The 16,896-nt window shown below is 40.1% G+C and overlaps 1 protein-coding gene across 1 annotated transcript in view; it reads left to right on the top strand.

Moving 5' to 3' along the window:
* trpc7b (transient receptor potential cation channel, subfamily C, member 7b) overlaps positions 1–16,896 on the top strand; it is a 50,394-nt gene that overhangs the window by 14,311 nt on the left and 19,187 nt on the right. Inside the window, exons 3-7 of the mRNA XM_084353947.1 lie at positions 1,387–1,569; positions 5,527–5,691; positions 10,806–11,022; positions 12,397–12,630; positions 15,652–15,916. Of these exons, the coding sequence (XP_084210073.1) occupies positions 1,387–1,569; positions 5,527–5,691; positions 10,806–11,022; positions 12,397–12,630; positions 15,652–15,916 (1,064 nt within the window). The remainder of the gene's footprint in view (positions 1–1,386; positions 1,570–5,526; positions 5,692–10,805; positions 11,023–12,396; positions 12,631–15,651; positions 15,917–16,896) is intronic.

Raw genomic sequence — 16,896 nt, 5'->3', positions numbered from 1 at the left:
ACACACATCTTTTTTACTCCGCCTCCCCTGATGAGGAAGAAAAATGAACCCTATAGATCTTGAAAGATGGTATTTTTTTATCTGGTGTCCACAAGTCATTATCTTGTTCACACAAGAGAAAAAAATAGTCTCTCAGGACATTGGGGGCTCTGCAGGAACGGGTGGCATCACTGTTTTCTCAAAAACTCACAACTCTCAAAAGGTGCAGCTTCGGCTTATGCACCATTTTACCAAGACCGTCAATCAAAAGGTGTAAATAAGTAACAATAGTGATGTTTCCATTTAACTGATTAAAAAAAAAAAAACACTATGGAAAAACACACACACACCCATCCTCATGAGGTGCTTGCATGTTGTTGTCTTGTCTTCTTGATAACATGGACTTGTAAATACCAGTCAGGTCACTGTTATTATCCCGTGAGAAAGTATTTGCCAAAACATCGGTGTTTATAACTTTAAACAAATGCATTGCCGTTATGAATGCGCAGATTTCCATTTTCTTTTTTTTTCCCATTCTGCTAATACACATTTACTGAATTTTGAAAACGCTGGCAAATTAAAATGCAAATCAACAACTGTTATGCAAATATTCTTTAGAGAGTGTAACAAGACTGCAACAGTAACTCCTGTATTTCTCTGCTAAATGGTTTTCCTTTGTTGTCTCCCCAGGAAGACAGTTATTTGAAATTTCAGGCATTTACATTCAGTTTGTCTTTGTTGTGAAAATTCAAACTGTGCATAAAATCAGGTGTGTGGGAATGTGCTAAATGAGCGTTTAAAATGAGCATAACAAAGCACATGGATCCCTTATTTCAGCTTTTGTGGGGTTTAAGTGCATTCTGTTGTGCCTATGTCTGTTTCTAATGATGTATGAAATCTGGGAATGTAACAAAGACTGTTATTGTGAAATGGATTGGCTATTAATATAAAACAAGTGAAGCGGGCTCCCTCCAGAGAGGGATATATCATTTGTACTGATAATCCAGCTTTTTGCTTTAGACATAAGGTCAGACATACACCCGACAATTTTTTTTTCTTTTTTTCATGCAAAGTTAAGCTGATTTATTTCTAAATGGAAAGGTCATGAACCAAATCACAGTATCTCCCCTTCAGTTTTTTACATTGTAGCCAAATTATAATTGCAAATGAGAATAAATGTCTCTATGAGGTTGACATTTCTCAAATCCAAGCTCCAAGGTGAGGACCCACCAGGGGCAGCTGAGGCACAGTCACAAGTTGATGCATATTGTCTGAAACCAGCTGTCTGAATGATTCTGTTTGAAGTCAACTTTCTCTTCTCCCTCCTGTCCTTTCTTCTATCTTCCCTCTCTCCCTGCCCCTTCTCGCCCCACTTTACGATTCACCTCCACCCCCTGACTCATGCAGAATGACTACCGCAAGCTCTCCATGCAGTGTAAGGACTTTGTGGTGGGTGTGCTGGACCTTTGTCGGAACACAGAGGAAGTGGAGGCCATACTGAACGGTGACATGGACCTGTGCCCTCCAAGCCCCTACAACCGACCCTGCCTCAGCCGCATCAAACTGGCCATCAAGTATGAAGTCAAGAAGGTAAGATGACCAAAAATAACTGACGAAGAGATGATCAAGAAATGGTCAGAACAATTTATTCAAACATTAGTTCAGATATACATAAATTTCTAACGCTGCTTACACAAAGACTGGGAGAATTAGTCCCATCCTTATGGGACAATGCAAGACCAGTCTAGCGGCTCTTTTCTGGTCAGGTTGAAGTTTCCTCATGACTCTTTTTGATGCAGAAAAACTGTAAATGTCAATAGATACGGGGCAATGTACGAAGGACAGAGAAAAATGGCAGTGGTGTTCGTTCAAACAGCTTCAAGTGACCCATTAGCATGTTAAATGCCAAAGCAGAAAGTGTTGTGACATTTTTATGGTGCAACATATCATAAGAGTGAGGAGGCCGGTGAATGGTTGTACATAGAGAAAACAGAGTTCAGGTCCCATCACAGTGTCTGTTTCCTTGAACCATGTTAGTGAGCTTACCTAAACTTAACAAGGGGGCCTTTCTATATAGCTGGGGGACAATCAAGACAATGAATTTAAAAATGAACTCTCTCTTGTAGGACACTTTCAAGTCTTTCAAACTTGTTAGTGTCTTATTAAAATAAGTGTTCTAGCTCTATAATAACAGTAATCACTGTTATAGAGTGTTTGGTCAGTAAGCCATGTCTCTCCTCCCTCTGCTCATGCAGTAAAAGAGAAAAGAAACTTTCTGGTATCCCGGCCAACTTTATCCAATCAGGACAGAAAACTCCATAAAGAGGTGGTCCTTTCTGATCGTCAACATGCAGAGAGCAGGATCCTCCCGGTTCACAGGGGTGGTGGAACGGGTAAAGCTGTGAATGCCACTTGAAGAAAAAGGAAGAGGGGAAGAGAGCTGCCTTGAAAAAAAGAAAGGAGATGTGCAAGTGTGGTGACGTAGAGAAAAGGGAGGGGATTGCTAACTGCAAAATGGACCGGAAGTTAGCTGAACAACGCTTACAGCAGCTTTAAAATATTTATATATATTTGTCTTTGTCTGTATCACTATCACGTAATCATGGATTATTTTTTCATACTTTGGCAATTTCCTCCAAAGCCACAGACATGTTGTAACTATTTCACAAGCTGAGTAGTACTCCCATTAATAAGTAAACTTCATGTTGATGTGTAAAAATGGCATTCTGGCCCTCTACGATTAGGAGGGGGTAGATGATGGCCATAGGTTGATGATCAAATAAAGATTCACAACATACTAGAAAAATCCCATCCACATCCTGTTCTGTTTAGGATTATTTGGTTGATTGGGTTTATTATAATCCGTGGGTGCTCATAATTATAAACTTCAGCTTCAGCACATTTTTAAATGTTGGCTTCAATTATTTCCTCAAAAGTCAATTAGATACGATGCATGCCATAATTTAATAATACATGTTGGGGAGGATTAACATGGGAGAATACCAAAAGTGTTTTATTGCAGTGTTCAAACGTGTACTTTTGTGTGTGTGTAAGTAAGCTAGTGTCTATTAGACATTTTATGCACGTGCACACACAGTATGTGTTATTTTCATGTGTTTGGCCTCTGAGGGACCTCTGTAAACAACAAACTGGCCGTTATGTCAGGAAGCTAATCCGTGCTGAGCAGAGGTGTTCTCACAAAATGTCAAACCGAATCCCTTTTCCCGATTTCTCCTTACAACACTCGCTCTCTTTCTCACCCTATCTCTGTTTGACCTTCATGGGCTGCATATTTACTCTAAACAGGTATATCCCAGGTGTGTGTTTGTGTGTGTGTGTGTGTGTGTGTGTGTGTGTGTGTGTGTGTGTGTTGCTACTCAGCCTGTTTGAGCTGTGTTTTTATCCTGTACAAGAGAGCGTGACCGATACACAGAGAGCTAATTATACAGGAGGCAAGCCGGAAGAGAGGGAGGGGCAGATTGCCATGGAAACCAGGTGGGGACTGACTTCATGTTGATATGTTGATGGCAGGGTTCATGTCATGGGTCAGTGGGTTTATAGATTGGTCATTGGACACCACTGGAAAACTATGTTATCCACTATTTGGTGTGCAGTGTTTATGGTTTCCCTCTGAATGCAGAAATGATTGAGTGCACATTTACACATTGTGCGTATGCCTTTCGATTGGTGGAGGGGACCAGAGGATGTCGATCGCCAGCTTAGATAAATGCCCCCTTTATGCGACAACAGAGGAGGATCGGTGAAGGGTGGGGAAAAATTGATGAAGGGAGAAAACAAAGGGAAAATCAAGAGAGACCAGGTTTGACCGGAGCTAACCTGTTGCTCAGATGTTAGATATGATTGATAAACAATACTCAGACTCAGAGTTTGATTGTTACACTGGTCGACCTCCTACTGAACATCGATCGCTCCGTCGTCCACATCCTTCCTCCAACTGGAACAAAAACATCTATCCTTTCCTTCCTCGGCAGAGCAGTGGAGGCTTTCATTTATCACGTCCTGTCTTGGAGTGAAGTCGTCAGCAGATCCTGAAATACCAGACCAAGCCTTATTTAATAAAGCAAACATGTTTAAGTAGCGAATAACACTCAGTGCTTCTTATTCGCTGCCTGCTTTCTTTTGCACACTGTATGTTAAATAGATTTAAATAGTTTTTCCAACCTGCTGTTGATATTTTTTTCATTCTAAATGAAGTCAAGTGGCAACGGTGACAAACATGTTGTGAATGATATACTTTGATTGTAATCAATACACAACAGATGTGAATATAAAAGTAGCCTGCACACTCAGCTGCGCAGGAATATCTTGATTATTTACATAAGGAGGAGCACCAGAAGACCACTTCATGAATATATAGTTCATCTTTTAACCTTATTCATTTTATTTTCATTGTGGTGATGTAATTCAAATGCACGTGAAGGTAGCTTGTGTAGCATTTCTGCCTTGTCATGATTACTGTAATATTTTATTCTGTACAGAAATTTTGAGAATAAATTAAATCGGCTGCTTTTGGCATTAAAATCCAAACAGGATGTTGGAGTGGGACATAAAGAATGCAGTGATTGCTCAAATGCAAGTTGGACCATAAAGACAACAATATTTGGAAGAAATAGACGAGCCTGCTCTCTATTATAGAAGACACAACCGTCATCATATCTGTCACACAGTTGTAAAAGACAATACCGCAACTAAAAATACATGTTATCTAAAAAACAAAAACAAAAAAAACACCAAAAAAACAGGATTTTCAGAGGTAAATATAAAAAAAACGGCACCATGTTCCAACTTGTAAAGCTCTGCTGAAACAACCACTGGTGTAATTTTGTTTACGCTTTCCCTGGAGTGTTGTGTCCTGGGGACAATCCAGTGGTGGAAGAAGTATGAGATCATTACCGTAATGTAGAAATACAAATGTACCTCCAAATGTACCTCCAAAGCAGCAAACTGTACCTAAGTATGAAACATAAATGCGCTATTGCAGAATGAGCCCTTTCAGAATGTCATATATAAATTCTATATTATTGGATCATTAGGAGTGAAGCATGAGCCTGTTAGCAGCATTGAATGTTTGTGTGTACAAAGGCTCCAGGATAGTTTGTGAGATCAGATTGTTATTCTCAGTATGCTGTTTATCTACAGGGGTTTTTTACAAAATATTGAACCCCAAGATAACTATGCCTGCTTCCAGCTTGTTAAATAATCCTCCCTTTTCCTGTTTGTGACTACTGGGCCCTTTTAGTGTAACTGCCAGACACGCAGCATCATGATGTTTGCTCAATATTCTGCTAAAGACATTACACACCCCTCAAGGGAAAATAATCCAAAAAAATGTATGAAGATAGGGTGAGAAAAGCGAATTAGTATTGCCTCTCTGTGAATGTCCTCACTGATGCTGTTATGGCTGTTAATAGTTCCTCTCTTCACCTACCCTCTTTCCTTCTTTCTTTCTCCTCTCTCGTCTTTCCCCCGTCTCCTTGCCCTTTATTCTACATTGATTTTTATGTCTCTTTCTGTTTCTCTCTCCAGTTTGTTGCTCATCCCAACTGTCAGCAGCAGCTGCTGACTATCTGGTACGAGAACCTGCCCGGTCTGAGGCAGCAGTCCGTTGGGGTGAAGTGCTGGACAGTGCTGGGGGTCGCCGTAGGTCTGCCTTTCTTGGCTATCGCCTACTGGATAATGCCATGTAGCAAGGTATGAATCAGACATGTGCACAGGGGGTCTAAGAACAGAGGGAGTCGTAGGTGGCCTATATGGACAAAAATTGACTTGACTTGACATGACACGCACACAAGCAAAAGACAGCAACTCCCCCAGGTGGAGGCAGTTAAAACAATTATATAAGGTTCCCTCCTTAGTTACCATTCAGAGCTTTAACAGTTTAAGTACAGATCTGCTTTGGGGTTATTGCTTGCAGGCTAACAGTCCCATTCCAATCCTTTTACAGCACCTATGAACATGCTACCGGTATCATTTCTGACATAGCTTCATGCTAAAGTCATATTCCATCCAAAATCTGCAGTATCTATGAGTCAAAGACACATACTGTACAGGTTGCTTGCAGTTTTGTTCCCAAATGTGTACCCAAATTTAATGCTAATCCATCCCGTAGTTAGAGTAGGTATTTAAGTCTAGACCAAAGTGTTAGAGGGACAAACAAAAAGTCTAGCGCAGCACACACTACAGATTTGTGACTTAAAGAGCGCCGTATAATCACCATTTGATTATACGGCCCTACAGCCACATTTTGTTAATGCTCCATCAGGCAAATTATAATCTTTAAAATGACACGGTATAAGAGAGGCCACACACACACATACTCATACAGAGACTGTGTGCAGATCTCCTCATCAACCTGGATAATCCTCTACCTCATCATCAAGTGCTGTGTGTGACAGTGTGTGCCTGTGTGCACACACTGTGGTGGATTCAGAAACAGTGTGGAGGACTACTGAGTGGTTTGTGTCAGGTGTGACTGTTGAATTAGTAATTTTGTAGATTAATATAGAGAAAGCAGCTGATCTTAAGTGTGCGAGAGAGAACTGAGAGCAGTAACGCTGAGAGCATCTCCACCATCCCATGCCATGCACATGTATGCACGTGCATGAGGTGTGTGATTATATTTGATTAAAATGATGTGCCTGTGTGCAATAGTCTGCCATTTTCTGACACATGACGATGCAAAGCACCTCAAAAATGTGTATTATTATTATTAGTAGTAGTAGAAGTAGTATCACTATTAAAGATCAGTTCATGACTGAAAATACTGAAAATAGGCCCAACTACAGATGGTGGGATAACAATTAAATCAAACTAACAAATGAGAGACAAAATTAATGTTTATTCATGCCTAATAACAATGTGACAGAAGCTCAACAGAGACACAAAGGTATATTAAATAGATTTGATAATGAAATAGATAGAGAGATGATGACAGACACAGGTTGCAGAGAGAAAGCTTCGATGTGTTTTGGTTGACTGTGTGTAGTGTGTCCCTCCACACCTGCCGTTAATCATGCAATTTTCCTCTGTTCATCTCATCAATTGCTCATCTCTTACAGCTCATATTCTCCATTTTTACGCCACGGCAACAAGCCATTATCGGAGGCCCGAACCATATTACATTTCATATCAGCGGGGGGAGATGAAGAAGATATTGGTATTTTTGTTGCTCACAAATAAGTAGTAAGTCATCAAAGAGATAGGCTTTGGGGGTGGTGAGAAACAGATGCATATTTGATACTGAATGTTTCTTATTGATTAGAAAAGGTGAAAAGTGATGAATACATGCCGGGAGATGGGACATATTGGTAGGAGCTCACAGGGATACCTTTCGTCTGCGCTGAGTGACAGAAAAGAGATGAAACATAGAATAAGAGAAAAGAACAAGAGATTGGGGGAAAAAAGTGTTGCCTGGGATTGGCTGGCAGGTTCCTCTCCTCCTAGAGGAAGCGTTGTGCTTACATCAAGGAAAGAGTCAATAATCTCAATATTTGATTAGATTTAAACTGCACAGCTGCTTCCCTCGTAGGGTCAACTTGTAGCATTTTATTATTAATGGACAATAATATTGATTCAGTCAGTTGTGGAAAGTACATTTACTACAGTCATTTTGGTGTACTTGTACTTAAGTTGTGAATTTCAGTTTTATGCCACTTTAAACTGCCACTTCACTGCATTCCAGAGAAAATATTGTAGACTTAACTCCACCACATTTATATGGCATAGATTACATTTTACTTTATGATGACTAGAAATGCTTTGCACCCTCAGTCTGGCTTATTAGACCTGTAGTCAGGTTGACATTGAGTGGGGCTATGCTGGAAATTAAATGAAGAGAGAAAAGAAGGTAAGTAAACAAGAAAATAAGAGAAAGAAATAAAACAAGAAAAGAAAATGGGAACAAAATAAGAAAAGAAAGGGGAATCAAAAAGAAGGAAACAAGGAAAGGAAATGTGGAGTCAAAACAAGGATTAAGAGAAAACTAGAAAACAGTACAACAAAAGAAGATAACAAGAAAATCAAAGAAGAAAAAGGAAGCGGAAAACAAGGAAAGGAAACAAAGAATCAAATGAGGGAAACAATGAAAGTTATGAGGAAACACAGGAAACAAGGAAAGAAAGAATAGAAATAATGAAAGAAATAAGGGAAACAAGGAAAGGAAACACAAGATGGAAACTAGCAGAAAAGAAGAGGAAGAAGAAAGGAAAGGACTAAAGAAAGGAAATTAAAGGAAGAAAAGAATGAAGAAGGAAAGATGTGACGGAGGAAAGAAGTAAAGAAAGAAGGAAGAGAAATTGAAAAAAAAAGGAAACATTGAAATAGTGAAATAAAACAAGGACACAGGAAAGGGCAACAAAAGAAAAACAGTGTGACAGGCAAAAAGGGAAGGATCCCACTGTTTCAGGTTTTTGATTATTTTATTCACGTCTCGAGATTTCCTTCCACCTGTGTGCTTTCTCTGTCCTTTTTCTTGGTCTTTTGCCTTTTCCTCTCTCGTCTCTTGGGAAATTCAAACCGAGGTCACTATGAGAAAAACAAGTTGAGTCGATATTGATACACACAGAATAGGCTCACAATTCATCTATATTTTATGCAATGACATCATTGAATAGTCCTGCAGTATATTAATCCTTGTCGGTAAGGATTCAAAAGTTGTATCACCTAAAAAAATATTACACTTGGTAAGAAAGCAAAAGGTTTATGGTGCTGAGCTGTAATTCTGTGTGATTGGAAGTTAGATAAATTCACCATTTATATAATCTATGTTTGTAAATAGGATGGTGTATCTGTGTGTGAGTTATAAAAAAAGAAACAAAGAGGAAGAAAATGAGAAAAGAGACATTTGCAGGAGTCCCCAATAATCTATTGTCATTTAAACACAAAGTGGACATGAAATATAATCCACAGTATGTCAGGTTTTTGCTCATACCTGGACACCGTAAGTAATTATTCAGAGTGGCTGTCTGTCTGCACACAGTGTACGTCAGGCTTGATTCTCCAAGGTGAAAAGATGTTAGAGAATAATAAAGGACCCAGCAGCTCCATTCTGGCCTTGTGAGATTCCCATTTCACACCAAACCTCTTTTATTCAGTCTGCATGCGTCTGCTGCCAGCGGCCAACATTTCGAGAAGATCAGCTCTTGTCACCATCACAGCGATAAAAAAGAAACCCGTGGGGTTTGCAGTCGTCACACCGCAGCAGGCATGATCAGGATGACCATCTCATTTAAACTGCGGGTGGAATGGATCAGCCTTATCAGCAGCGCAGATGGGCTAAATGAAGGAGGCAGAGTCATCTCAGTGGCAGGAGGAGGTTTGGAGGAGGGTTTGCAGGGTTAAGATTCACCCGACAACCTCTTCCCACATGGGATAGTAGTGTGTGTGTGGCATGGGGACAGCTATTGAATCTGATGTGTTAGTGTGCATGCAGAGAGTAGAGCTATCCTGTAGGTAGTTAATATTGAACACAGCAGGCTTAGAGAGTGGCAAATGTTGGGATCTCAATGACGTCTGTATGGGGTTCGAAGTGTGTGTATGTGTTTCTGTGTGTTTGTGTGTCTTGGCATATTTTTGTGCAATTATAAAAAGGTCCCTCTGTGCGGTGGCGTGTTTAACGCTCCTTGTGCAGCGCCACCTTGCATCACGTTCTCCCCATATGGTGCAGTTCCACAAACTCTGCTGATTGTTTGGCATCTAGTTACTCTAGCATTACGTTGCTGGGGGAGCTATCGGTGGTTAAGCACATCCATGAATTACAACAGATGCTGTTCGCCTGCTATGATGGTTGTGTAGTGGTGCTTTACAGATCTTGATCTCCCGAGGAGCAAAATCTCAGAAACTCTGTAAAAAGCATGAACACAGTTATCTCTGAAATAAAAACAGATGTTTTGTTCCGCTGCATTTTTACACTTGTGTATAGTCATTTCTTTAACTGATCGAGGAAATTACAACTCTAACATGTATCTTCAGCCTGATTCCCTCGCACAAAAACTGATTTTGCAAGCTGTTGTGTTGGCAAACACAAGTTTACTTGACAAATATGGAAGCCCCTATGAAGTGTTTGACCACTAGTAGGGCTACGAGGAGTTTATTTTATATAAGTTGGTCCCCACACGTTCTTGTCAATGGTTCCACATTATTCTACTGATCGATAGGTGGTAGTAATGCCCCGCAAAATGCAGCGATGCAATAGCAATAGCAGGAAAGAAGAATAGCGCTAGCGTGGAAAACATGCCTATAAACTATTAGTGGAAAAAAACATTTTGCTAATGATTTATGAGAAAGGAAACGCATTTTAATTATTACAGCTCAACAATGCACACAGCACTGAATTTAAATATAACTTTTTTATTTACAATTTAAACTTTGCAGAGAACTTTTAAAAAAAGCTGCAATCAATAGTTATCTTAACAACGCACAATATCACGTAATCTGTGTTAAATACGAGAGGTGATGAACCCACTGAGAATTATAACCTGAATATGTATTGATTCACTCTCATTAACCTTGTTTCCAGATGTTCTGAACAGCTGTTTTCAGGGAAAAAGGCTCTGGAGAACCAACTATTCACATACCTCCCCATCTCCAAAAGACAAACAGACAAAGTCAGCAAGTAGCTGGTGGCCATAGCGGAGCTAGATATTTGGTTGAGCCCAAGAAAGTGCTATAAGAAGACTTATTATTGTACATAGACCAGCTGGGCAGATACATATTTGAGCACAAATGATGCTTTGTGTCATCAATGATTGAAATAGAAAACTGTTTGTCAGCAAATCAACTTTGTAAAATTTAATTTTAACCTCCAGATTGGTCAGATCCTGCGAAGCCCCTTCATGAAGTTTGTGGCTCACGCCGTCTCCTTCACCATCTTCTTGGGTCTGCTGGTTATCAACGCCTCCGACCGCTTTGAGGGTGTCAAGAACCTGCCCAATGAGACCATCACGGACCACCCACGACAGGTTTTCAGAGTCAAAACCACCCAGTTCTCCTGGACAGAGATGTTGATCATGAAGTGGGTGTTGGGTAAGTCGCCTTGCCACACACGGTGCACGCACAAAGTGACGGTGTTTGAAATTCTGCAGTTACAGCCAATTAAAATGCAAAAAGATGTAAGATAATCGCTGTCAAGGCAGATTCTCCATCACGATAACGAATAACCTTGATATGGCATAGAAGAGAGAGGCAAAACATTTCCTGGAGGATTTTCTTTTAACATTTTCGTTTTTTAATCAGTGTTTATGTACTTTTTCAACATGCAGAAGATTTATGTTTATTTTTTCACCAGGGTTTTAAAAGTTTTTGATGCTAATCCAAAGGAGCTTTTCTACAACACACCTGCGCAAATCGATAAAGAGTAAAAGAGTAAAAGAGTCTGTGACTCTTATTGCCCAGCTTTGATATGAGGCAGAATTAAAGATTAATGCAGCACCATACTAACTGAGTGGATGAAAGCCAATGTTTTGGCAATACAACAGTTCGTTCTCTTTTATCTTCCAAAGATCAAATACAAGTTTTCCTAGGTGGATGCAGCACAGCCCAGACTTGGAACAGTGGCCATTCTGCGTCCTAAAGATAAACTGGAGGGAAATTTGGAGGTCGACTTGAGATGTGGTGCTGAATAAACAAAAGAGGGAGGGATGGAGAGAACAAGAAAACTGGCAGAAAGGGAGAAGAGGGGTGAAAGTAAAGGGAAGGATGGAGCATACGAGAAGACAGGCCTGAAGAGACAGGGAAACAGACAGACAAAGACAAACACAACAGATAAATAGCCTATGGCAATATCTGTCAGACCTCAGCTGCTTCCCATCTGCTGATGTTCTTCCTTTCATCTACACACACACCCATATAATAACATTATGTGAGTGGTTTGTGTATGTTGGTGCACATGGTTCTGTTTTTATTTGTTTACGTGTAATGGCACCATTCTTTTCCCATCCGCGGTCTTTTTTGGCAGCAGGTGCTCGTATGTGTGTGTGTGTGTGTGTGTGAGCAGTGAGTGGTGGCTTAGGTAGAGCAGGGTAATTGTAATTCCAGCAGCATGTTTTGAAGGCCCAGTAATTGTTATAGAGATGGTACTGATCAGGGTGCTTTTTCAGTAAACAATTTTCCTCCTTGTTTTGGCTCCAAATAGAGAATGACACAGTAGTCGTGTTGGAGGAATTAGATGTGTGTGCACCCGAGCTATAAGTAGGGATGTCTGAGTGGTTTTGTATAAATTACAAGCTTTGTTGTCAACATTTGTGTAGGTGCATGTTGCTTTTGTGAGCGTGTCTGTGCAGGATAACCTTGTTCACGATTGTGTTAGTGCCTGTTAGAGCCTCTTCAGCTTTTTCTGTGTGTTTATTTCTTGTGTTTTCCATTTTTGCACATGGTTATATCCATGTCTTTATTCCTCAGGTATGATTTGGTCAGAATGTAAGGAGATCTGGAGTGACGGGCCCAGAGAGTACATCATGCACCTGTGGAACGTTCTGGATTTTGGCATGTTGTCAATCTTCGTGGCGTCCTTCACGGCACGCTTCATGGCGTTCCTCAAGGCTACCAAAGCCCAGCAGTATGTGGACATGCATGTACCAGACGAAGACCTCAGCAACGCCTCGCTGCCTGACGAAGTCGCTTACTTCACTTACGGTAAGCAGTTACCATCTAATTGACATTTGAAAATGTATCACATGATTACGGTTTGGTACCAAACTCAGTACTTTGAATTATGATGAGATTTAGAGTATGGAGAAAAAGATAGAGAGCGAGACGCCACCCCTGGATCAGGTCACATTGAGTCAGGGCAACACTCGCTGCAGTATTTGTAATGCAAAATGCAATGCTGGCAACGCATATAACCTGAGGAAACACCTGGTCAAAAACAAAATATAAAAGCTGAAGATGGCACCATGTTTGATTTGATGTTTGATCCAGGTTCTATGCAGTAGCCACTGCTGATGTTATTGCTAGCATGCCTGCAGCCATCGCTGCACTCATTAATGAAGAGCTAAACCCCTCATGAACAGTGAAGCTTTAAGTGTGGTATCGACAAGTTCATCGACATCTTCAGGTGATGAATTAGCTAGTTGTATAAGTTGTAGATGGAGATAAATGGTCTTTTTCCAATGTCTTGATTGATGTTATTCTAGCATTTTACCAGCATTAGCCAAAACTCAGCTACTGGCTGCAACCAAAAATGCTATCCAACCTTTTGTTTGGTTGCATAATTTTACAGGCAAATACTGTAGTATACAAGCACTGCTGTAGTGGCGACAGCAACATAACCGACAAAGCCGGTGCGAGACGTCTTCTTCTGACTGACTAGACGTTGCTATGGCATATTGCTGCCCTCTACTGTTATACTACATGTATTAATGTTCCTTTTGCCGTTATCTCTATTTTTATATACTCTGATACTGTGCTAATGTCTATCAGTTTCTTTGTTTAAGTCAGTGTATCCAGGTTGGGTAAAATGCACAGAGTAGAAACAGTTTATCCAGCTGCTTTCAGGTCCCCTCCTGATGAAGAAGTTTGCCCCACAATTTAGAGTACCACCAAGTTTCACTGCTGCATCTCGTTAGCTCGTTTGTCATAAGCTTAAGCTCTTTCCTGTCATGATTTTCAATGTGCATGCAGCACCAGCCAGCCAGAGTTAGATGGGTTACCTTGAGCCAAATGATCATGGGAGTAAAAGAAATAGAGCTACAGCAGTTTAAAAATGTTTTTCATATGTTGTCATGTATAAAAAAAAATCTTTAATTTATTAAGTGAATTATTTTAACAGTACAGTATTTGTATAGGAAGGATTCTGTCCCAAGCTTTTTGATCACTGGAAGCAGTTACCACTGAGCTTTAAAAATATGAATGTGTCAGTAATGTAAGCACTATTACATTTGATTGTGTTTTGAAGATTGTTTAGTCATTTCTCCAGTGTTTTCTTTGTTTTCTGAGCTATTGTGACTATTTCTATTTGTGATAATTGTTCTTATCCTGTCATCATCAGTCTGGAAAACACTCACTTAGTCTGACAAAAACTCACTTCTCATCTACCAGACAATGTTTCCAAAAAAAAAAAAAAAGGCCCGTTTGACACCACATAAAGAATTGTAAAAGCTTTTATGAGGTGCTTGAATCATTGTTGTGCCACATCAGCCACTGATAAGGAATAACAAATCAGATGAGTGTTTTGTGTAAAAATTTCATGAACAATTAAAACCTTGAGCTGGAGCGCTGGAAGATGGAAGTTTATTAGTCATTTAGATAAAAATGTAATTGTTGAATATTAATTCTGACCCATAGCTTGATGGCAACACACCACATTTAATGACAACACATGCATATACTTATACACATGCACAGGTTTAAATTATATTCTCACGATTACAAGTAAGCATAGATATATATATTACACAGGCAGACGTGAACTCCACCAGTGAGCAAACACAGTAAAGTTCACAGTATATTAAAGCTCAGAATACTAAGAGGAGCATTTAGATTCAAAGCCCACCTCAGACAATCATTAATAACTAAGGTAGGTATTAATAATTGTCCCTGAGTTATTTTAAAACCTGTAAAATCTATAAAAACTGTAACAAAACATGAACATTTTGCTTCACTTCCACAACATAAACTCCTCTACAACATGTTGAAACAATGCAATGCCGCGGGCTACAGGCTACTGGACTGTACACTTCATAGTGGCCTACTAAGGGAACCTTCATCAGTGCTGTCATCTGGTGGACTGACTCTGTCATGACACGTCAGTGAATTGATGAAGGTGTATATTACTGCAGCGTCAGTTAATAGAGGCTGTTCTCTATATGTCTCTGTATCTCCACTTTAAAGACGTGTGTGCTACTTTCCTTTCCTGCGACTTTCACAGTTAATCAGCAAATTATGCCTTCAAATTAAGTCTCTCATTCTTTTACTTCATTTTTATCTGTGTTACTTCATTAATCTCTTTTGTATCTCATTTCTCCATCTAGCTCAATTTTCCTCTCCATCTAACCTTATCTTTCCTGATGCCCCTCCTTTACGTTCTCTCTCTCTGTGTCCTTACTTCTCCTTGGACACACTATCCCTTTATCCCTTTATCCCTTCTCTTGCCGTCGTTCCCTCACATCTCTTCCCATCCTCACATAATCCATCTACTTACTGTATCTTCACCTCCATCAATGTTCCTAAAAGCCAAGATTATCTTCTTTTGGAACATCTCTTGCAAACATTTAGATCCTACTGTAACCAACAGTTTGTTCTGCACATGCCCAGAAAAAAAATAAAAGAAAGTGTGCAACATTAAGCTGAAGGTATGCAGAATTTTCTAAATAGGATATTATGGCACAGTCAAAAATACTGTGATCAGACCAAATGTTTCAATTTGATATCATAGAGATATAAAAATCCTAAATCCACAAATGCAGCTGTGGATGATTACGATGGTTATTATTTTCATTTCATCATTCATTTTGCAGCTATGCTTGTATACCTGATGTACCAGATTTTATTTTGTGTGAAAATGTCCGCTGAACGAACCCCTATTTTACTGTCCATATGAGGAAATAAACCAAACAATAATACAACAATCTCCGGTTTGACTCTGTAGGAGTTCATTTAAATGATACATCAACCGCTGTTACTCAGCTGCTCATCTTTTTCTTTCCTCTTCATCAGCCAGGAACAAGTGGCGACCCTCCGACCCCCAGATCATCTCGGAGGGACTGTACGCCATCGCCGTGGTGCTGAGCTTCTCACGCATTGCTTACATCCTGCCGGCCAATGAGAGCTTTGGCCCCCTGCAGATCTCACTGGGGCGCACGGTCAAAGACATCTTCAAGTTCATGGTCATCTTCATCATGGTGTTTGTGGCCTTCATGATCGGCATGTTCAACCTGTACTCATACTACCTGGGAGCCAAGTACAATCCTGCCTTCACCACGTGAGTTCCTCCTGCTGTCAGAGTGTTTTGGTAAATGTGTGAGACTGTGTGATTAGATGGCGGTTAAGTGCGCTTTCAAAAAGGTCGAACACAATGTAGCTGCATGACGGCTCTACTCTGGTCGTTTTATACCTCAATTGACTGCAAAAAAGAGAAAGAATTCATGTCAGAAGTATCTGATTTGGCTCCCATGTTGCTATAATAGCCAGACAAAGCCATGGAACAAGGAATCCCAGGACAATATAAATCGTCATATATCCTCCTTGATGAGACTGTGCTGGGTTCATTACATCCATGGTGCTTTATCAGTGGCATAGATCGAACTTTAATCTTCCCTCGGGTATAATGCTAGCAATCAGTCTATGTTGTTGAATTTAATAAGAAGAATAATGAATGGGATGGCTCGCTAACTAAAATCTATAACAAACACTGGTGAATTGTGGTTTTCTCTCACAGTTTTAACAAAGTTATGGGTATTCATTTGGGCTTTTCCCCAGCACAATTTTGTGTTCACTGTGTTGTAGAAGAGAGATCAGCTCTGCTGTGTCTCTCCCAGCGCAACTATTTCGGACTAAAAATGAAAATGGAAGTGGCAATGAGAGGTTCGCAGATTCTGTCAAAGCTGTGGGAAAAATTAATCAATATTGGTGTAATTTAAATGTCTAATGTTTGATATGAGTAATCTCCTTGATATGACATGCAGCTGGTGATGAGGTAAAACATCTCCCATGGATGACATTTAATTTTAGATCGGTATGGAGAGAACAAGAGGAGATGTTTTGACAGCGTCTCAAAACGGTCACACCATTTGGTGAACTTTCTCTGAGGCACAAGAACTTTCCCATCGTTGAAAGGAGACATATTTTACATGCTTTAATGCTCCGAAAACACATCCGTTTTCTCATACTGTCCATGCTGCAGCATCCCCCGTCTGTCTGACATGCTCTGTTTTAGCTCCTGTCTCTTTAATGCCCCCCTCA

Source organism: Pagrus pagrus, assembly GCF_965226575.1.
Source record: "Pagrus pagrus genome assembly, chromosome: 5".
NCBI lineage: Eukaryota > Metazoa > Chordata > Actinopteri > Spariformes > Sparidae > Pagrus > Pagrus pagrus.
Note: the sequence above shows the minus strand (reverse complement) of the source record. Positions and strands in the feature narration are given on the sequence as shown.